Source organism: Rhinichthys klamathensis, unplaced genomic scaffold, assembly GCF_029890125.1.
Source record: "Rhinichthys klamathensis goyatoka isolate OS25496 unplaced genomic scaffold, OSU_Roscu_1.1 h1tg000244l_1, whole genome shotgun sequence".
NCBI classification, from domain to species: Eukaryota; Metazoa; Chordata; class Actinopteri; order Cypriniformes; family Leuciscidae; genus Rhinichthys; species Rhinichthys klamathensis.
This window is the reverse complement of record NW_026606766.1, coordinates 577,651-601,386: the sequence shown is the minus strand read 5'-3', so window position 1 is coordinate 601,386 and position 23,736 is coordinate 577,651. Positions and strand designations below refer to the sequence as shown.

Here is a 23,736-nt window from a genome sequence, read left to right as displayed (position 1 = left end):
CTACTCAGTAACAATAAGTTAAGTCAAAGACTATTAAGCAAATGTAACATAGCATACTTGTTTTTGTCTGACAGTGTTTTTTTGCTAAAATGCCTCTAATAGGTTGTTTAATGCCTAATGTGACAACATGCACCATTATAGGTTAAGTTAAAATCTTTTTTATTCTTTTTTTAAAACCTCTGTTTAGTAGCTTTTTACTCAAGACTTTAAAGTTTGCGTACATACAAGAAACTGGCTTTGAATATTAAGAAATTAGTAAAAGTGTGACAATTAGCACCAGCCACCAACCTTAATAATTGTAATGAAATAATTATTAATATGGTTAATAACATAAAAATGCATTATTATTCAATATAAGTTATATGTAATTATGTGTAATATTAAAAATTGGGTAAACATGACCGAGACAGCCTAAGCGTCCGTGCGCATGCGCGCAGAGAGACACGTGTTCAGTCAGCTGATCTGAGGATGTAAACACTGAGCACGTGTGGCTGATCAATAAGCGCTGGACCTTGATCATTCAGTTAGTTATTAGTTTTGCAGTCTATCTCCTAAACGGCTGTGTGTGTTTGTCCTGCTGCAGACGTTTTAATGGCCCCGTTAAAGTTTTGTGCCAATATTTCCTGGCTCTTCACGGAGTTGCCGGAGTTCACGCAGAGGATGCGCGCCGCGGCGCGTGCGGGGTTCCGAGCGGTCGAGGCGGCGTGGATCTACGACGCGGACCTGAAAGAGTTAAAAACAGTGAAGGATGAAACTGGACTCGAATTTGCGCTCATAAACACCCCCCCGGGTAAGACAGAACACACACAGTGAATGACAGACAGATTGCAGATAGATAGATAGATAGATAGATAGATAGATAGATAGATAGATAGATAGATAGATAGATAGATAGATAGATAGATAGATAGACAGATAGACAGACAGACAGACAGACAGACAAATACAGATGATAGATAGGTAGACAGAGAAAGAGAGAAATACAGGTGATAGACAGAGAAAGAGAGAATGACAGATCATAGACAGTCAGAGATAGATAGAGAGTCAGTCAGAGAAAGAAAGACAGATGAAAAATAGACGACAGACAGATAGATAGTCAGATAGATATATTCTTTATGAAAGCGATGTGTGAAACTGTAATTGCAGTGATATAATGAGAGTGTTCTCTCACCTGTCAGCTCACAGTTAAAGGTCTCTGAAGGGTGTTTATCAACGACAGGAATAGAATAACTTTCAGTTCATCGGTCACAGACATAATGGTGCTTCATATGCAGATAAAACTGCTTAATGGATTAGATCTGACCTTTCTCAACTCACGGGGGAAGCGTGAACCCGTTACACTGATCTGATGCAATTCTGCTCTGATGTAAGACTTGTTGCACCGCACATTTAACACTATTGAAATCCCTCTTCGTTTTCTTAGTTCAGCTTTAAAAAACACAGACCTCATTCAAACTGTGTTGTGGCAAGTTTCAGTCTTAGGTGTGCTGTCCATCATCAGGTTTTAACTTCTATATCCTCCACCCTTTTGTGCATCGAAGTGACGAGGGCTATGTGTCCAGGAATCAAATTCAATCCGTAAATACAGTCATAAAGGAAACTTAGAAAATGTATATTGGAAAGATATGCTGCAAACCTTTCTGGATGGTTTATCTCCCTGAAATGTCATACTGACTCTTATGTGTTATTTGTTGTGTCACTTTGTCCTGCAGGAGATTTAAATGCAGGAGATTTGGGATTGTGTGCTGTTCCCGGGAGAGAGCAGGAGTTCAGGCAAGGTTTGGCTCTGGCGGTGCGGTTCGCTAAAGCACTAGACTGCAGAAGGTACTGGTGCGAGTCTTACACTGGGCTGGTGTTTGATATGCATGAAGAGCAGGGTTTTAGTCCAACAGAGTGCTGTGAGGATGACACATTTCCCAGAAATTAGTTTTAGCATTTTAGCACTTCTGGTTGCATTGTCCTGAAGTCATCGGCTGCATCCAAAATCACATACTTGCCTACTATACAGTAGGCGAAAACCAGTATGTGACAAAATAAGTATGTCTGAATTCACAGTCCTCATTAAACAGTAAGCAAAATGTTCCCGGATGATCTTCTACTTCCGGTGAGATTCTGAAGTGTGCGTATGATGGACACTTTACTATCCCATGAGGCCACAGGAGAGGATTTGTGAATGCCAGTGAAGCGACGCGACTGATGCTGGTAGGTCACATGATGATGTAAGAAATTGTAGTCTGCCTCGACCCAGATTCCACTCAAATATATATTTTAGAATGAGCTCATCCCCAAAATGGCTTAAAGGGTTAGTTCACCCAAAAATGTAAATGATGTCATTAATGACTCTCCCTCGTGTCGCTCCAAGCCCGTCAGACCTCCGTTCATCTTCGGGACACAGTTTAAGATATTTTAGATTTAGTCCAAGAGCTTTCTGTCCCTCCATTGTAAATGTATGTACGGTATACTGTCCTTGTCCAGAAAGGAAATAAAGACATCATCAAAGTAGTCCATGTGACATCAGTGGGTTAGTTAGAGTGTGTTGAAGCATCGAAAATACATTTTGGTCCAAAAACACACACCAGACACACGTCAGCAGCGTCTTACGTCAGCAGCGGCACTGAACGCGGATCCACAACAGAACCGGAAGACAATACAATGCTGAATAAAGTCCTAGTTTTTGTTATTTTTGGACCAAAATGTATTTTCGATGCTTCAACACACTCTAACTAACCCACTGATGTCACATGGACTACTTTGATGATGTCTTTATTTCCTTTCTGGACAAGGACAGTATACCGTACATACATTTACAATGGAGGGACAGAAAGCTCTCGGACTAAATCTAAAATATCTTAAACTGTGTCCTGAAGATGAACGGAGGTCTGACGGGCTTGGAGCGACACGAGGGAGAGTCATTAATGACATCATTTTCATTTTTGGGTGAACTAACCCTTTAATTATAGAGATGAAAAAAAGTCAAGTTGTATTTTTTAAAGAATACTGGGGGTTGATCACATACTGAGTAAATGGCAGTCAATTGTAGAATGGGACTGGGTGTGGGACACAGAGAACCTTCTTCTCAGACAGTGGTGTCTCAACTTCATTAGCATACAGAACACAGCTGTTGCAACAAGAGCAACTGTAATAATTACATTAAGACCAGGACAAAGGGTTTGAGATTTCGATGTTCTGGGTTCATTCTGACGCCGGCGAACCCGAGGTGCTTCGTGTACCTTGCCACTGCTATGCTGTAATAAACTTCATTTTTGAGATCTTCGACGTCCACATCATTTTTTCTTACAATGATGACAACATGGTACGTCCAGATTACATTCATACTACACACACTCATACCATACTACACACACTCATACCATACTACACACACTCATACCATACTACACACACTCATACCAACACTCATACCATACTACACACACTCATACCATACTACACACACTCATACCATACTACACACATCATACCAAACTACACACACTCATACCATATAGAACATTCTTTTTCAGCGGGTGTGAAGAAATTACTTATTCAGAACAAATGTACTCAAGAGTGTATGAGTCTGTGATTTCAGACGCAGTGTTTTTGAATGTTTTTTTTGGTTAAGTGCCTGTAATAAGCGAAGCACTGAAAAGTGAAGCCGAAGCATTTCGCTGGTTCCAGCATAGGTCATAAACCCGCCTTTTCTATTTAATCGAACAGGACACTAGCCTGGGAAAACCCAGACAACTTCCGGCAAATTTAGATTTGCTCTGAAAGTTAGTCTGGCAAAGAGCTCATTCAAGCCCATTTCCAATCCGTCGAAATCGCGGCACCAATCAGAAACGTTGGGGCGGGCTTTACACGATGACGACAGCGCTGGGATTTTGAAGCAGATTTTGTAGCCTACATTACAAAGATGGATGCCGCCGTCGAACATCACTCGTTCCAATCAGCTATCGTGTCTGTTTTAAGCCATTTGAACGTTTCCTTTTAGTTAAAAACCGAGCAAAGAACAACACTCGGAGATGTGTCTCCGCCGCTCTGCATACGTCATCTCCTTCATCGCTCTGATTGGGTTTAGGTCTATCCGCGACGTCCGTTGGTGACGCCCCTCTGGAAATGATTTGTCTATGACGCTTTGCCAGACCATAACTCAGTTACAACTGAGAATGCTCTGGTTTTAACCAGGCTAACGGGACACGAGCCAAACTAAAAAAAAATCCAATTACACTTGAAATAATTTTTTCCCAAAGGTGGCTTCCGTCATTTTATTTATATCACACAGATGCATGTTCAACAGTTTTTTGGGGTGGTTTAGTCAGTTATTAGATGCTATAAAAACAGGGTGTAAAGTCATGATTGACAGCTGTCTGTGTGAGCGTGAGCTTGATGCCGTACGTAATGAAGGAACTGCCGCAAGATGTCAACGGGATATTTTGGCTTGATAGTGGAGACACGTCTATGGCCCGAAATAAGCCTTGTGGTTAACACAAGCTCACGATTTTTTCATATTTTATTCTATGACGTAATTTGATTTTTAAGTCTTTTACTTGTCTTGAAAAAGGTGTCTAAATGAGACTAGAGGTTGTCGGAGATACGAATCTACTCACCAGTGTATAGTCGCTGCTCTTGCAAACTATTCTACCTCAAAATGTTTTTTTTTTATAAATGAAACTGAAGCTTAGTAAGGGTGATGTTGAACTCATGTGACTGTAGTTTCTTTATAGCATACGTTTAGCTTTTTACTTCTCTCTGTATTTAGGCTTTATAATTAATTGCGTTGTTCATTTGTGAGGATTATCATGATGAACTTCTGGGTTTGCCTGCAAAAATACGTCATCACTCCAGCACTCTATGGCAATATAACCAATACAAACACTGAACAAAATGAAGTGTGGGATTTACACGGAAGAGATCACTTTTATTGCTTGTTGCTCGGTGTCTGGTTAGGACACAAATTGCCTAATGTAACTATAACAGGGATGCATTGTTTCAATGACCTGATTTATATTCACAGTGAAGCGCTCAAAGTTCCCTTCACATTATGCAAAGCCTCGCTCAATGCGCACTGAAGCTGAGAGAATGGGAAGCAGAACTTAAGCGTCTAGACACAAAGGTTCACGCTGTTCCTCACTAAAATAGATTGAGATCATCTGAAATCATCTCTGCCCCAGACCTCCAAACGTCTTATCTAACACATTCACATCCTCCACGGGAACCCGGAGCAGAGGCGATCCGCTTTTACCGAGAGTAACTCGTGCTAATGTTTCTCTCCAGGGTCCACCTGATGGCTGGGAGGGTTCCTGCGGGGGCCGAGCGATCTGCCGTCGCCATGGAGATGGAGGACACGTTTGTGCAGAACCTGAAACACGCAGCAGGTGTCCTCTCACAGGTGACCTCTGACCCCTTCACTGCATCCTGAGTCACATGGTAGAGGACCAGCGTGTGTTTATACGTAGGAGATTCTCTGTGAAGTTTTCTTTAGTCTCTACATTTCCGAATGACAACTGTGGTTTGGCTGTAGTTTTTGATAGAGTAAAGGGTTAATTCCTTTTACATGCTCAAGCTGTCAATCAATCATAGTAGCTTGTAAAAGCAAGAAATAGTAAAGCCTAAGCTAAGACCAGGGATGCACGATATATCGGCCACCGTATCGGTATCGGACGATATATGTTCATTTTCAAAGTTATCAGCCCCGATAAGAAAAGTTGGCCGATATATTAAAGCCGATAAATAACAGATTATTTCCTTCAGCTGAGAGACTTCAGATGCGCACTGTTCACCATTATGGTTCTGAATTGCTTGAAATATGATTGGAAACATTTAAAAAAAGGAAAATACAGTAAAGTGCAACATGCAAGTCTGTAATATCGGCTACATAAAAATTGAATGAGAACATCATTATTTAATTGTTGTGCTTGGTCATGGATTTTAATGGTGAGACTTTTGTTTTTGTAATCAGACTCTCAAAAATTAAATAAAAATGTGGGTTTTGATTTATCAGCCAATATATCTGTTATCACCTTTCAAATATAAAAAATTATCGGTTATCGGTCATGATTTTCATATCGGTGCATGCCTGGCTAAGACTGCTTATTTAATCAGTAATCACTACTAATTTATTCAAATATAACTAAATTAATTTATGCTTATTTATGCAACAATTGCGTTTAGTCGTCTGTCTTTATGTTCTAATTCAATACAATTTTCATTTCTTTCTTTTTACATTCCATTCCATAGACGCAATATTTGTCTTTTAGAATAAAAAAAAACTTTTGTTCAGCAAGGAGACATCGAATTAATCGAAAGTGACAGTAAAGACGTTTATAATGTTACAAAAGATTCCGTTTAAAATAAATGCCCTTCGTTTGAAAAATGAGGCAGCAAAACTGTTTTCAACTTTGATAATAATCATAAATGTTTCTTGAGTATCAAATAATAATGATTTCTGAAGGATCATGTGACTGGAGACTGGAGTAATGATGCTTTGGCTAAGCCCCGCCCCCCTTAGTTACTGTCGCTATGTCCGTCAAGCTACGCCGCTCTCACGCACACACCATGTTCTCAAGCAGTGAAAAATACATCGCGGAGCAGAGAGGAGACTGACAACAGGCTGACAGACCAGGTTACTTTTCGGTTACTTTTGATATTAAACATATTAAACAAAGTCTCACCTTTCAAATTTGGTCATTTTTAAAAAGAAATTTAAACAATAATGTTGGACTGTGGCAACACGGTTGGCGGTAACGTTAGTCACCATCAAAACTACCACAGCGTGTCTGTAACATTAACGTTAGGTGTTCGTATCTTGAATAACAAAGTTAGCTAACATCCAGCCGCTACTCAAAACAAACAATCCTGACTTACGTTAACGTTACGTGATAACTAAACTATCGCTAAGCTTGCTTGCTAGCACCTTTCTTCATTAATTAGGGTAACGTTAGAGAACCGAAATCATAACCTAACAGCATAACACTGTCTAACTAGTATAACTTCACATTAAGGTTAAAAGCAACATTTACTTTAGAGCACACGAGTGAGCTTGTTGAGGGGTTTAACGTAGCTGACTGTGAGGACGTCCACACAGTTTAATCCAAAGACGACACTTGTCAGGATTTGACTTCGGTTTTGGGAAGGAAAAAAACGGACACCCCCCTCCAACCTCTCTGGGAAACGCGTATCTGTGTTACAAATGCCCCAGGCACAACGTTTAACCATATTTTTGATAAAACTACGACGGTAATAGCCTGCCGAGACCCAAAATATGAGACGCCTGTGTTAAAGTCAATGGAGCGCTGTGAAAAAGTGTCGGACGTCTGTGGGAGCGCGTTCTTGGCTGCGCTGTGATTGGTCAATCTACATTCTAGGGTGTGGCTTAGCCAAAGGCGAATTCAGCTTTGATCACAGGAATAAATATAATTTTAAGATATATTAAATGGGAAAACATCAGCTGTCTCTCGTTATCTTGTTGTTCTTTACTGTACAGGAAGGCATGCTTGGACTGATTGAGCCAATCAACACCAGGATAACAGATCCACGATACTTCCTCCACTCCCCACACCAGGGTAAGACATTTCTTTCCCCATGGATGATTGTGTATTTGGATTCCAGATTGTTTACGCGTGTGTTTTTGTCCCGTAGCCGCAGGGATTCTCCAGAGAGTCGGTCATCCCAGCATCAGGATGCAGATGGTGAGCGAACACACTTTCTGCAAAGCCTTTTAGTTCTTCCCTGAAGTCAAGGGTTTTATTTCATCATTATTCATGCAGCTTTTGCAATCTTAAATTAATCGAGAGACATCAAATAGTTGTACTTTTTTCAGGATTATTGAAAAGGAAAACGACTGAAGGTGATTCTAAACGTTGAAGTGACTTGACAAACCTGGTCTTATATATTCATAATTTTAACTGTTATTATTTTATTTTTATGTTTCAACCCTCTAGAAAAGATGGAAGCTTGTATTCACCACAGAATATAAACGTAGAATTGTGAGATTTAGGGTACATTTACACAACAGCAATGTACTAAAAACTGAAACGTTTTTTTCTTTGCCGTTTTTCATGTATAGACGACAACATTGCCGAAATGATCCCGTTCACACGGATCAGTGGAAACGACTAAAAACGCTGTATTCTGCCAGGCCAGTAGATGGCGATGTCACTTTGTAAAGAAACATTACGCGCCTATAGAGAGCCCAAGTCCCTCCCCTTCCGGTCGACCACCATGGGACCTTATTTCGGAAAAATATTGTATGGTAGTCAATGGCGAGAGACAACAAATATTTTGATCTCGTTTGAATTGTGCCCTGAATTACACATATGATGTTTGTCAATTTAAAAGATACATTTTTTAGTCAAGAAAGTCGCAGTTTGATGTAAAACTGTTGAGGTATAAGACTGTGAAAATACGTAATTACAAAGACTACAAACCCCAAAGGCGCACATTTTCTCTCAATGAATGAAGCTAACTTTACTGAAGCTAACTTTACTGAAGCTAACTTTACTGAAGCTAAAGCTAACTTTACTGAAGCTAACATTACTGAAGCTAAAGCTAACTTTACTGAAGATAACATTACTGAAGCTAACTTTACTGAAGCTAACATTACTGAAGCTAACTTTACTGAAGCTAAAGCTAACTTTACTGAAGCTAAAGCTAACTTTACTGAAGCTAACTTTACTGAAGCTAACTTTACTGAAGCTAACATTACTGAAGCTAACTTTACTGAAGCTAAAGCTAACTTTACTGAAGCTAAAGCTAACTTTACTGAAGCTAACTTTACTGAAGCTAACATTACTGAAGCTAACTTTACTGAAGCTAAAGCTAACTTTACTGAAGCTAAAGCTAACTTTACTGAAGCTAACTTTACTGAAGCTAAAGCTAACTTAACTGAAGCTAAAGCTAACTTTACTGAAGCTAACGTCTGTCATTGTTTCTATAGTCTTACGTTATAATCGTAACGTTACGCCGTCATGCCTGAGTGTTTTTGTACCAGACTGCACTTACTCTTCTGTTTTATGACAAACTTTCTTGACTTTCAGAGTTATCTTTTAAATTGACAAACACCATATGTGTAATTCAGGGCACAGTTCAGACAGAATAAAAAGATAAGTTGTCTCTCGCCATTGACTACCATACATATATTTTTTCCGAAATAAGGTCCCATGAGCCGGAAGCGGAGGAGAGGGACTTCTATAGACATGTGCATGACGTCACTGTTTTCATAAATTCACGTTTTTGTAGTTTACACAGAGACATAACGGTATCTCTTCAAAAACTTGCACTTTGAAACCGTTTTCAAAAGTTTGTGTTTTCAGGTTCCTAAACACCATCGTTAATTAATATTATTCAGTACTTGAGTACAATGTAACTACGTCACCTTCAAATAAAGTTTAACCAAAGTTTAAGTTGAAAACGGTGTTGTGTAACAGGACCCTAACATGCAATTGTGAGAAAAAAAGTAATATTTGTGAGATAAAAAGTCATTACCTTTTTTATGCCGTGGTGAAAACAAGCTTCCATAAGAAACCGCATTGCAATCCACTATAAAACCCCCCACAAAAACCCCCAGCAACCACATAGTGGAAACACTCACGTTTTCTGTTAGAATCCAGTTATCTGCTCTTTCATCCTGTTGTGTTCGGCGTTTGAACTTAATTTGTGTCGTGTTTGTAGCAGCGGTGAGAAACGAGCGTCATGTGAAGTCGTTTTCACTGCACACGCGGATAATAAAATCACTTTCAGCGCTCTTTGAATAAATCATAAGAGGGGAGTTTGTGGAGGGACACTGGTGCATTAGGCAGATGCTGTGCTTGTTTCCAGACGGAGGAGGAGTGTTTCAGAAAACACAGTGAAGATGATCAACCGCAGAACACAAGCAGATGTGTGACTTCAGATTCTCTCCTTTTGCAGGACCTCTACCACTGGCAGATCATGGATGGAAACTTAACGCAAAATATACGCAAATACTTACCAATGACAGGTAAATGTGGGACTCTTTAAGTCAGCATGAAATTAGAACTTATCTTACACTCTTAAAGCCAATTCACAGCGAACACACAGTCACCAGTCACATGACACTTCTCAGAAAACAAGCTCTGACGGATGCTAACGGACAGGGGTAACACCAGTTTTGGGTGTAATGCATATCTAAGTAACTAATTAGTCATTTAACTACTTTTCCCTTGAAAAAGTAAGGGATTACTCTAATTGTTTTCTGTCATTTAATTACAGTTAAATCTGATGCAATTGCATTACCGTAAACACTTTATAGACTATTGAACAATTATATATCAAACGATTAAAATGTATATTTCTTTATATGGAAAATAATAATTTTAAGAATAATTTATGCAATTTTATATAGAACAGTTTCATGTCTATCCTTGGATTGTTCAACTGGTTGAGGTTTTGAGATTTAGAAAGTAATAAGTAATGTAATACTTTTAAGAGAGAACAGTAATCTAATTACACTGTTGAAGATGTAATTAGTAGCTAGTAATGAATTACCTTTTTAAAGTAATGTACCCAACACTGGGTGACACACTAATCCCACAAAACTTGACTAAGTGTCTGTCAGCGCGGTGTGAACTGGCCTTTAAAAATAAATGTTCTCTATTGGCATTGATGGTTCTATGAAGACCCTTTAACATCCATGGAACATATTCAATGCACAAAAGCATCTTTATAGTGGAAAAGCTTCTTTATATATATATATATTTTAAATGTTCTGCAAAGTAATAAAAAAAGGTTATTTTAAGAGTGGATCACTCAAAGGTTCTTTGTGGAACCGAACATGATTCCTCTGTGGCACTGCTGCAAAACCTCCTTTTGGAAACTTTATTTTAATATCTGTTCCTGGTTTTAATGTAAGAAAGTTACATAAATCGTGCAGTCTTATGAATCATACTAATGTGTCAGTCATTTCTACATCAGTGTTATTTTAGTATCATACCATTATGTTTATGTAAATATTTTGAATTAATTTTATTTGAATATTTTCTGTTTTCATTTTAAGCTTGGCGAAAGTTTTTGTAAATTTGTTGTGCGTGTTAGACATTTTAAAGTTTTAGTTTATTTCAAGAAATGTAATTTTTGATGGTAATAGTTTGAGCTTTAGTTAACGACAAGAACCCTGCTCTAGGAAGATCTGTCAATGCACTCGTCACATGTTTCTCGCGGTCACAGGCCACATCCAGATCGCTCAAGTTCCCGACCGGCACGAGCCGGACAGCGCTGGAGAGATCAGCTTCTCGTTCCTCTTTAAACTGCTGGAGGAGCTGGACTATCAGGAGTACATCGGCTGCGAATACAAACCTCGGGGTGAGTGAAGGAAAGCACGCTTTATGAGCTTTAAAATGGCTCTTGTTTTTATTATTAATGTTACAGGATGAAACCTCCATGAATTTTTAAGATGAAAATAATGTTGCACAAAAAGAGCTTAAGAGATATTTTCTTATACTGTACATGATTAACCAAAAAGGCTAACTTGCATTCATATCCTATCCTCAAAACTTTAAGTTGCAAAGAGAGTGAAATATGATTCTTGGTAATTCATATTTGTAAATGTGATTCTCCAGGTTCCACGGAAGCGGGTCTGGACTGGGTCAAAAGATACTGGAACGATCACAACTGAGGACCAATTTAACTTCTTAAATTCATGCATTTTCTAAAAGGGCACCATGTATTAAAATGCCAAGACTGTCATTTTCCACAGCTTAAAACGGACTCCCATGTTCAATCGTTTTATGCATATTTCACTTGTGCGAGGCTGTCTATGAAATAGCACTGGACATAAAGAACACGTGTTTTAATTTAAGATTTATTGTCAAGCGTTTTTTCTTACAAACCAGCCTCTATTTACATAATGTACAAATTTCAGTTTCAGACATTTGAATTGCTAATTAACATTCTAGCGTTTTAAATAAATCAATCTTCCAAAAATTTCCAGTGTCCTTCAAGAAAACAAAACAGTAAAACACATTATTCTTCAGTTTTTGTCACTATGGGAGTTACATTTGGTTTCGTGTCAAAGGTTTCCCACGATCTTCGCGCATCTAGTGTCGTCTGGTTAGTAGGAGTACTCGTTACGCCGCCCATGATGATGAATGTACAGGAAGAGCATGCAACGATTCAAGAGGTTCTTCTTGAGAGGTAAATATGATACACAAGCTCCCATCAACTTCATAAGATAAAACAAAGGCATAAAGGCACTTTTGGGATGATGAAATGGCAGTAAAGACAACTATGTTGCAGAAAGTGATGCATTATGGGGCACAAAACTATCCAACCTGCAGCAACAGCTGTTTCTCGAGGAGCGCGGATGAAACCTTCAGACTTTGCGTAAGCCGAATCGAATGCGCACAGGCTTCAGAGACATCATCAACAGCTGAGAGGAGGTGGAGAATAAACAGCACAAATGAACACTCAGACTACAGGAGGACAGCATGGCTTTGACAAACCAGTGCAGTCTCACACACCACCACATCCCTCCCAGTTAACCGCACTTACATCAACAGGGCAGTTATCCTGTGCAAAATGATGGCAATTTAATTGCTTAGATGGATGCAACCTGTTCGACGCAGCACGCATACACACACGAGATGCATTGAGTGTGTGTCTCAATGCTGAATCTGAGACTGAAAGAAACACACGCTCACAGCAGGCCTGTCCAGAGGTTGAAGCACGCGGTGTTGATGACCGACTCCAGATGGTGGTACATGGAGACCAGCTGTGGTGGAGGACTGCTGCTCGGCTGACTCTGAGCGGGCAGCGGCTCTCTGAACACAACCTTCAGACTCTACAGAAGACGACAACGACAGGGTGAGACACTGGGATCAGGTTTGACATGTCACATTTCGCCCCCTCCCCCCATAAAAAACACACAGATTGCAGCTTATTTAAAGGATCATTTTGGAATAATGACATTTCATTTACTTTCATGCAAATAAAAGCACACTATAATGGAAAAATAAAGCTTTTTTTTTAGCATGAAACCTATAATGTATGCATCATAATAGTATTTGTTGTACTGCTTTTAAATAATTATTACAAATAAATATATTACAATACTTCATTGTAATATTGTCAAGACTCTCACTGCATCGCAATGATGAGAATCATCATTAAGAATGAATGATAATTACGAAAAACAATGCATTATGGTAATGATATTGTAATTTTAGGAGAAAAAGAAAGTTTCAATTTTCTCTACTGAATATATATATATATTTTTGTGTGAAATGTTACCTGAAACTATTTTTGTTAGAATTCACTCAGGGTAAGAATAAACTAATTATAACATTACACATAACATAACATTATAATATAATATATAAAAAATAAAATAAAACAAAACTCACAGTTTTTCCTGCCTGTGTGTCCAGAAAGACGAGCACAAAACAGTCAGTGAACTTCTGGTTCAGGACAGCCTGGAAGAGAGAGTTTAGATGAGATGTTTCTTTTCATTTTTAAATTTAACCTTCTTCACAATCCATTTAACTTGGATTGGTGTTCAGCATTTGGAAACAGCGTTAACATGGTTTCTGTTTGTATGGAGGGTGAAATGATCATCTGTTCAGGAAATCTACATAAACACACATCATCTCTGATTACAGGATGAAGCATGAAGTGCGTCTGATGAGCTCTTGAGTGTTCGCTCACAGGCACTGGAGGTCTCATAATGTACCACGGTTTACCACGCGCTTCATTGGCTTTGAGTAACTGAGTTCAATGCCCTTCCAGGACAATAATGATTTAAGAGCACTTCTTGTCTTGTAACGTACCATGACATGTCCAACGTGACCTCTGCTAACATCTCACACAGGCACATGACCCGACTGTACAGCCGGAGCGCCAGGCTCATGTGCAATGCTGAACACTAACAGTGATGATCTGGACGGTGCATATAAAAAAAGACTTGTTTCTACTAATCTTGCTCTTATATTCATCACAAAAATCAGTTTCCACAAAAGTGTGAAGCAGCACAACTGTTTTCAACATTGATAATAATCAGAAATGTTTCTTGAGCAGATAATCATCATATTAGAGTGATTTCTGAAGGATCATGTGACACTGACGACTGGAGTAATGATGCTGAAAATTCACTTTTACAGGAACATCACAGGAATAAATTATATTTTACGATATATTACCATAGAAAACAGCTATTTTTAATTGTAACAATATTTTACAATATTACTGTTTTACTGTAATTTTGTTCAAATAAATGCAGCCTTATTGAGAATAAAAGACTTGGGGCCAGATTTACTAACAGCTTACTAACCCTCCTTAGGCGTTAAAAAACTACTGTCAGGATTTATCAAAGACACGCAGTGAAAAATTAGCACTGAAAAGACGCGGACAGGGTTATTTTTGCGGCTGACCTTGCATATGCATTTATGGTGCGTTCACGTGCTATGGAAAATATGATATTTTCCACTTGTGAACTGGTCCAGTGTGTTGCGTTCAAGTGCTTTTGTTGTCGTAATGTGGTAAAAAGATGGAGATCCAGACCTGTTATTTAGCTAAAGCTATTTTAGATTGCTTAAGTCATCTGCTACAGCAAGAAGATGATTTATTAAACCTCAAACGGTAAATTAATATGCTGTATATTTTCTAGATCATGAATAGAACATATTTTTTACCATTCGCGTTGCTCTCCGCCATTTTGAAAAGGTCAAAGGTTATCATCTCTGCAACTCGTGCATCAAAATATTCTACAAGCTGCCCAGTGGAAAATACCACATGAGGGGGTGTTCATGTGCATTTTCCACGTCGGCTTTTAGTATTTACCATAATTACTAGGGGTGTAACGATATTCGAACCGAACCGAAAAACCGCGATACAGAACACACGATTCGAATCGCGATACTCTCATTGCGTACCGAACACGCCCCTCCCCGCCCCCTGCTACCCCGGCTCAATGGACCTCATGTCTTGTGTACAGTACACAACAAATTCAGTTTTGTAGCCTAATAACCACCATTAACACCAAATAACAAGCTCCGTGTTTTGTTACTTTCGATAATAAGCAAGGTGTAATCTTTCAAATTCTGTCTATTTGATCACGAAATTCAAACAATAAATAGCGTTTTGGCGCTCTTTGATGTGGCGTGACAGATCGCTGTAGGCCTACTAAGCTCCTCATTTCAAGCGGCAGCGCGGCGCGCGGGTAAACGCGATCATCTCTTCCTCAGTTACAGAATGGACACCTGAAGGTATGTTGAAAGATGCAGTATACTTACTGAAAGGCATCATAACTCGTGTAATCGCTCAATCAGTGTTTCAGCAGCGGAAAGACGTCAATAAAACAGCATAGCTTGTCACTAGCATTATATTTACCTCAACAGCCAAGTGATTCAGTGTCCACAACTTTGGTTCCTATAAATGAACTCTTGCACTAAATAAATGCACCATGTTAGCCTATATATTATATTTTACTTAACCTGTTAATGATATCTTGATTATTTAATGTATGTTTAAAATATCTTTCATGAAAATGAAAACTGTGTAAATTATTATATTTCAATAACAAAATAGAGTAAAAACACAAGTTAATGCAAAAACTGCCTTATGTTCAGTTTACATGTTTTCATACAATGTGTTGTGTGTTGATTATTATATCTAAAAAATAAATAGCATCTGAATTTAGGTTAAAAGTCTAGGCTACAACCTTTAATGTTATAGTAATGTGCGGCTCCCTATATAGTTTACAGATTTAGCAGATTTTTTTTAATCCTTGTGAAACGTTTAATTGTAATTGAATTAATTTAAAGAAAGACCATTTTTTCGTTAAACCACTGTTTAAAAAAAAGAAAAAAAAAGAAGCAATTTTAGCTTTCTAAACCGAACCGAACCGAACCGAGACGTCAAAACCGTGGGAAAACCGAACCGTCAATTTTGTGTATCGTTACACCCCTAATAATTACCATAGCACGTGAACGCACCTTCAGTCCGCGTGTCCACCGAAGCGTTTTTCCACCCGCCTGGCGTATGTTTTCAATTGTTTTCAATGGGAGCACCGCGTTTTTTAAACGCCATGAGCGTAACGAGGCGATGAGCGTTTTTTTTCACGCTGGACCGCCGGGCGTTTTTTTACCGGTCGACGAGAGTTGAAAAATGTTCAACTTTGGATAAAACGCAGCGCTCATCACTGTCACTTTTTACCCAGCCGTCCAAGCCAGTGTTGCCAACTATTTTTAAAGGAAAGTAGCTAAGGTCTTCCCTAAAAGTCGCTAAATGTCGCTAGATGACGTCATATGTCAATTAGCATATTAATGAAGTCATCGCGTCGTACTTGCGTTCTGTCAGCCTAGTGCGTTTTCTCTCTAAATGAATGCTCTATTTAATATAATATAGCCGAATGTCAAATAAAGCTGTTCTCATTTCCTATTTTTTGTTGTTGTCAGACCATAGAACGAGTAGCTATAATATAGTGATTGATTACATTTTGTATAGGCCTATGTGGAACATTATCTGAATTGAGAGAGTTAGGGAACCGGATGAACTAAGCTCTGTGATAGTGAGTGTTACAAGTAATAAGCACAAGAAAAGAAATAAAATGAAAATGGTCAAACTGAATTCTTTAAATATAAAACAAAAGAAATGCAGATAAGTGATAAGTCCGTGGAAAAACACTTCTCATTCGCGTCTGTCAGCGGCCGTGCGCTCCTCTCAGCCATTCACTGAACAGGGGAGACGCAGCTAGAGAGAAAGCAAGACCTCGCGCTCGCAGGACAGTGCTGGCAAGATTTGGAGGTTACTGAGGTTTGTCCAAAAAGTCGCTAAAATTGTCGCTAGTCGCTTTTTTGAAAAAATGTCGCTAAAGGGGTCTAAAAAGTTGCTAAAAATAGCGACAAAGGCGCTAAGTTGGCAACACTGGTCCAAGGTGGAGGAGGGGCGGGACTAACACCACACCGACCAACTGTCACAACATTCTTTCTGTACAAAGACATCAACCAGCAGAGCTAACCGAACAAAATGGATGAAAAATAATTTTTTAGTATGAAACAAATTATCTGCAAAATCAGTTACAAGTAAACTGTGCTGCGGATATTCTGTATCATAGCAACGAAACGTCTCAACGGAAAAAAACGCTGCGCTGCCAAAACGCTCTCAAGCGCCCACAGCTAGGCGTTTTCAGCTGGCTAACAACGCTTTGGTGGACACACGGCCTTATAGGAGTTTCGCTTTCAAATGCAATATTTATGAGAGGAAAGCGTTTAAATGAATCATGCAAGGTGATTTACTAAGGTTTGCGCTCGTCAGGGTTCTCTAGTTTTATCAAAAGCTTGGAGTGAGATCACATGCGGTTAGGGGAGGAGCCTAAATAGAGCCCCGCCCCCAATTTTACCCATTGTTCATAATTAACCAGCAAAAATTTAAATTATAACAATTGGTAAATCTGATAAATGACAGAGCAATTCATCACATCAAATATAGGCCTACTCTTTAATGTTATATTTCAAAATTAGGCTACAAATGTATAACAAATTGCTCCAAAATGTTTGGAAAAACAAATATTTTTGCATTTTTTCCCTGACATCTTTGAAAAATACAAATGCAATGGCAATGATTAGGCTAATGTATGTTTTGACAGGATATACAATATTACCAAGAGCACTCTGCTTTAGCCTTAATGTAACTAGAAATACTATTAATACAGTATAATATAGAATTCAAAATAAACTGAAGAAATACATCTTCATTCCTTCCCATACCCAATAACATTTCCTTAGCCAAACTGAGCCAAAGCTTTTGGCCTGGTTGCAAAGCAGTTGTAGAGTTTTTGACTGCATCAATAATGTATATACGATGAGCTATATATTAAATGTTCTAGAACTTCTAGTCTAAAAATGTTAGGCGAGCTTTCTTCCAACTTACTTTCTCCATCACGACGTGTGTTCGCGCGATGTCGCGGTGGCCGAACTTCCGTGTGTGTTCGCGGACTTCGCGCGTCTATAAGTTGCCTAGTAACGAACGCAATCTGGCCGAGATGCGGACGCGCTGGCGGCAGGAAACTTATCTTTGTGTGCATGCGCCTCGTATACAACGTTATATATAAAGCTTGCAGGACAACTTGGTTGGCATTGCCTTTTCAGCGTGAGAAATACACGGTGTGGCGTGTGAGCGTGTGAACTGGTTGAATTGCGTGTGTCTCACGGCCAATGCGTGAGACTTGAGAACCCTGGCGCTCGTCAATTTACTGGTATTTGCGCCATTATTTACCAAAAGCATGTTTTAACCAGATGGTAATATGCGCTGCTCTTGGTAGATTGTGTTGGTCATTATGGAAATGATCCGCTGCGTCTGTTCTTTCATTTGTGTGTCGTCAGTAGATCACACACTGAACTTTAAAACTTTACACTCCCATCTGTGTTTTGTTCTCATGATAATTTGCCCTGTTTAGTAAATCTGGCTCTAAATGTCTCGTCCCCTGGTAAGTGTGTGCATCTCTTACCAGGTACTGAATGCCACTGTCGTCTTTAAAGTGTCTGCAGTTTTGTGAGAAGCGTGACAGCAGAACTTTGATGAGACTCTGGTACCAGGCGGGACTCATATTCAGGAAACAGTCCTAAAAAACAAAATCACAAGAAATGTTTTTGAAACAACATGAGGGTGAGAAAATTGTGAGAGAATTCTTATTTTACATTTTTATCAAGATTATTCCTTTTTTTTTTTGCATAGATAAAAAACCTAGCAAACAGACCACTATTCTAATGGTAAAATTTTTGTTCATATGTATGCTCTAAATGTATATGTTTGATAGGTGATTTGATATACATTTTTATATATCTATGTAAAAAAAAAAAAAATAATCTCGACAAAAGTGCATATATATGTATATAGTTTGCGCTGTTTTGTATTATACGCATACATATGCATATTACCGTTTCATTTATGTTGCATAATAAAATCGATGTGTACATTTTAAACTTAAACTAAAAAGTTGTGGAAAAACAGATGCCTGTTTGAAAAGCCTTTGGGGTCCTGAAAGACTGGACCAGAATATTTCCCTTGAAATTAGACGAGTCTGTGGATATTTTTCACATTAGACTTCATACAGGATCTGACTGCGAAAGCTGCAAACGCTTCAAGTAAGCAAAACCACAGGAAGGCAGTTTTCACATGCTGGTTGTGGGCGGCAGTGCATTTTTAAAAATATGTAATTTGCAGCAACTTTCTCCTGGTCTGATATCACAGTGGGAGTACATCTCTACTTCCTTTGTGAGCCTGTATCGGTTTGACAGCGGTATACATCATCCGAGCGCTACGATTAGCATTAGCAGTCGCGGCACAGGAGCCGCTCGGCTCAGTAACATTGACTAAGCGGTTCTGCTCTCGTGAAGGGAATACAGAAGTGAGCGGCGTGTGAATACATGAGCAATCTAACAGCATTGATATGCAGGATTGGGGAGACGGGGGGAAACTGAGGCTACAGCGAGTGTCACGTATGGAGGAAACATTGCATCTCATTCTCACAGAGTTCAGATATACACTCACCTAAAGGATGATTAGGAAGGAACACCTGTTCAATTTCTCATTAATGCAATTATCTAATCAACCAATCACATGGCAGTTGCTTCAATGCATTTAGGGGTGTGGTCCTGGTCAAGACAATCTCCTGAACTCCAAACTGAATGTCAGAATGGGAAAGAAAGGTGATTTAAGCAATTTTGAGCGTGGCATGGTTGTTGGTGCCAGACGGGCCGGTCTGAGTATTTCACAATCTGCTCAGTTACTGGGATTTTCACGCACAACCATTTCTAGGGTTTACAAAGAATGGTGTGAAAAGGGAAAAACATCCAGTATGCGGCAGTCCTGTGGGCGAAAATGCCTTGTTGATGCTAGAGGTCAGAGGAGAATGGGCCGACTGATTCAAGCTGATAGAAGAGCAACTTTGACTGAAATAACCACTCGTTACAACCGAGGTATGCAGCAAAGCATTTGTGAAGCCACAACATGCACAACCTTGAGGCGGATGGGCTACAACAGCAGAAGACCCCACCGGGTACCACTCATCTCCACTACAAATAGGAAAAAGAGGCTACAATTTGCAAGATCTCACCAAAATTGAACAGTTGAAGACTGGAAAAATGTTGCCTGGTCTGATGAGTCTCGATTTCTGTTGAGACATTCAGATGGTAGAGTCAGAATTTGGCGTAAACAGAATGAGAACATGGATCCATCATGCCTTGTTACCACTGTGCAGGCTGGTGGTGGTGGTGTAATGGTGTGGGGGATGTTTTCTTGGCACACTTTAGGCCCCTTAGTGCCAATTGGGCATCGTTTAAATGCCACGGCCTACCTGAGCATTGTTTCTGACCATGTCCATCCCTTTATGGCCACCACGTACCCATCCTCTGATGGCTACTTCCAGCAGGATAATGCACCATGTCACAAAGCTCGAATCATTTCAAATTGGTTTCTTGAACATGACAATGAGTTCACTGTACTAAAATGGCCCCCACAGTCACCAGATCTCAACCCAATAGAGCATCTTTGGGATGTGGTGGAACGGGAGCTTCGTGCCCTGGATGTGCATCCCACAAATCTCCATCAACTGCAAGATGCTATCCTATCAATATGGGCCAACATTTCTAAAGAATGCTTTCAGCACCTTGCTGAATCAATGCCACGTAGAATTAAGGCAGTTCTGAAGGCGAAAGGGGGTCAAACACAATATTAGTATGGTGTTCCTAATAATCCTTTAGGTGAGTGTATGTGGATGTGTGAGGTACAGATGTGAGGAGGCCAATCAAACTATAGAAAACACAGAAAGGAGGATCAGGAGGAGGTGAAGAATTCAGAAAGCGGAAAACCATCAATATGGTCATAAGCGTTTTCGCTCACAGCACACACACACATGTGGTTGGGAGTTGAGAACCCGTTCCTATTCAGAACTTGTAACATTGTCTAAGGGTGTGTTCACACTTGGCATGTTTGCTTGGATTGAAACGAACTCTGGTGCGATTGCTCTGTTATTGGGGTTATTTGAATGTGAACGCTGCCATCAGAACCAAACAAGCGGACTGACACGCTGAAAAGATGGGTTTTGATTCGTTTAAAATGTCTTTGGTCCATGTTGCGTTCATATTTCAGTCGAACCGCACCAGAGTTCGTTTGGAAGTGGACCGAGACTCATCTTTCCAGCGTCTCGGTCCGCTTGTTTGGTTCGGATGGCAGCGTTCACACTTATTCAAATAAAACGCACTAACAGAGCAATTGCACCAGAGTTCGTTTCAAGTTCACTGCCATCCGAAAACTGATGATTTGACTCAGAATACTTTTTATAAGCTCTGTGATTTCTCAGCTGGGCAAAATATCATCTTATCTGAACACACATTCGAAAAGAGCTCATTTAGCCAATGCTTAGCGAACCACTACTAAATATATAATTTCCCCAACTACAAGTGTGAACACACCCTAAAAGACACTGAAACCAAAACGATTTTCATTATGTCATTTTTTTCCAAAACTGTAATAAAATACTGCATGAATTGGTCAATAGGGGTCAATTGACCTCTCCCTTATTTTGGAAGAGGAAATTTGACAGAAATAACTGTACAGATTTAAGTTAAAGTTAAGTTAATTAAGCTATTAAAAATTACAGATACAGAAATAAATGTATAAATAAACGATATTTATTATTATTATTATTATTAATAATGGATAATTAATTTATGTATAATTTATTCTGTGTCATATACACATTTATTTACTTACACTATTGTTTAAAAGCTTGGGATCAATAACGTTTTTTGTTGTCGTTGTTGAACGAAATCAATACTTTTATTAAGCAAGGATTCATTAAATGAATTAAAGTGACAGGGAAGACATTTATTATGTAAAAAATATTCTATTTCAAATAAATGCTGTTCTTTCTATTCATCAAAGTATCTTGAAGAAAAGGTTTAAAAAAATCATTTGAATGGTAGTGCATCATCACTAAATGATAAATGAATGTATTATATTTTACAACTCCAGTTCTCGATTATGTCATCCTCTATATCTGTTGCGCTCAGGCAAACACAGTGCTGTCTGCTGGCATGATCGGCACATTTACAGTACAGCATCTACGGCTGTGTAATCTCATCACGAACGAGCACCCTGTTGGCAAACGATGTGGAGAGTGAATCTGTGCGCATGTTGGTCCAGGAGGGATAATTTATGCTGTAAATAAGGAACGGAGTGTAATATTAAAGGGCTGATTTCCTGTGCTAATTAGCTGATGTTTATTGTGATGAGTAGAGCGCATGTTTTCCCCACGGAGCGGCGCATTAGCATGTTTGTTGTCAGCCACCTATCAGAAGAACTGTACAGAGCCACTCGCTGATCAAACCATCCTGAATACACTGTGGAACGAAGGAAAAACATGCAATTTTCTAGGGGTTTCCTAAAGACTGACTTGAGTGTGTACAGGGTATAATATAATCTACCCACAAACAGGGACTAGGGTTATAATATAACCTGTTCAAATCCATTGAGCATGTTGAAAAAGAAAAAAATGACCCTATTCAGACCATATTTGTACCTATTCGTGGAAAGTGCCTGCTAGAGAACGAAGAGAAAGGAACATGAAATGTGAGATGAATGGGTGTGAAAGTCGCTCTCAGAGGTGAAGGACAGTGTGTTTTCATACCAGCTGTGGGTCGATCTCAGCGACAGATCTGCTTTGCACAGCGTCCAGTAGCTCCTCCAGTTCACCGAAGGCCAGTTTGCTGAGTTTGAGTTTATCCAGGGCCAAGTGCTCTCCGTGAAAGAGCCTCCTCCAGAGGTTATCCCTCCGGCAGTGGCCCATGGCCTGCTCCACGCTGCTCTGAATCTGCCGGCGCGCAGACATCACCTCAGAGTTGAGCAGGGGGAAGAGAGGGGACATGAAGAAGAGCCCCTGAGAGTCGTCGGTGTCTCCGAGCCCGGCCTGACCCGCGTGCAGGAGGTTCTCCATGTGCTCTGACTCAGGGCTGGCTGCAGGGCTGATGGGGGTGCTGGTCTCCTCCCACAGGTCCAGGTCAGGGTCCCGGGTCTCCATTCGCTCCGCACGGCCACTGAGGTCACCGGGGTCACGGTGGATCTGAGGAAGCTTCTTAAATCGACGCATGTCTGCAGTCAAACGTGGGAACAGCTCTCTTTGACTGGTCATGATCACGTAGAAACGAAGCCTGAAACCATTTAAAACGGAAAAAAGTCGGACTTTTGTTTTAGTAAAGAGCTTTTTTCTACAGTGCACATTATTCCAAAGTTTTCTTTTATAACCTGTAATGAAAACTTTCTCTTTTCTGCTGACAGCTCCAAGGCCATGCAGTTGGGGAAGAATATTCACATTATGTATTAATTAATATGACCTAAAATAAATAAATTAATATGATCTAGAATATGTTTAATAATAATAAAATTTTTATTTATTATTTTATTTATTACTAATTAGTATTGATATGAATATATATGAATATGATTTATTAATTACTATCTATAGTAATGTTATAGATAATATTTATAATTATCTAATAATAACAGTATTATTTACTAATTATTCATATTTATACCAATTATTTGAATTACTTTAATTATTAGCATTCATAATAAATAATATTACAATTACCATTTTAATTGTAATGTTAAAGATAACAATTATTAATAAATATTTCTAGAATATTTATTGTTTATACTAATTTATTATTATTTATATTTATTTGTAGAAAACATTTATGATCATTATTCATAATATTTTATTAATGTTTA

The 23,736-nt window shown here is 39.1% G+C and overlaps 2 protein-coding genes across 2 annotated transcripts in view; one reads left to right on the top strand and one right to left on the bottom strand.

The window, feature by feature from the left end:
• The first annotated feature begins 447 nt into the window (after positions 1-447).
• hyi (hydroxypyruvate isomerase) lies at positions 448-12,268 on the top strand. Its single transcript, XM_056266077.1, has 8 exons — positions 448-790; positions 1,713-1,824; positions 5,275-5,389; positions 7,484-7,562; positions 7,639-7,688; positions 9,907-9,976; positions 11,182-11,316; positions 11,574-12,268. The coding sequence occupies exons 1-8, from the start codon at positions 592-594 to the stop codon at positions 11,627-11,629; spliced, it is 816 nt and encodes a 271-aa protein (XP_056122052.1). The 5' UTR covers positions 448-591; the 3' UTR covers positions 11,630-12,268.
• Positions 12,269-12,519: 251 nt separating this feature from the next.
• szt2 (SZT2 subunit of KICSTOR complex) overlaps positions 12,520-23,736 on the bottom strand; it is a 131,426-nt gene continuing 120,209 nt past the window's right edge. Inside the window, exons 72-75 of the mRNA XM_056266108.1 lie at positions 22,637-23,156; positions 18,455-18,568; positions 13,356-13,424; positions 12,520-12,793 (exon numbers count right to left, since the gene is read on the bottom strand). Of these exons, the coding sequence (XP_056122083.1) occupies positions 12,650-12,793; positions 13,356-13,424; positions 18,455-18,568; positions 22,637-23,156 (847 nt within the window). The 3' untranslated portion in view covers positions 12,520-12,649. The remainder of the gene's footprint in view (positions 12,794-13,355; positions 13,425-18,454; positions 18,569-22,636; positions 23,157-23,736) is intronic.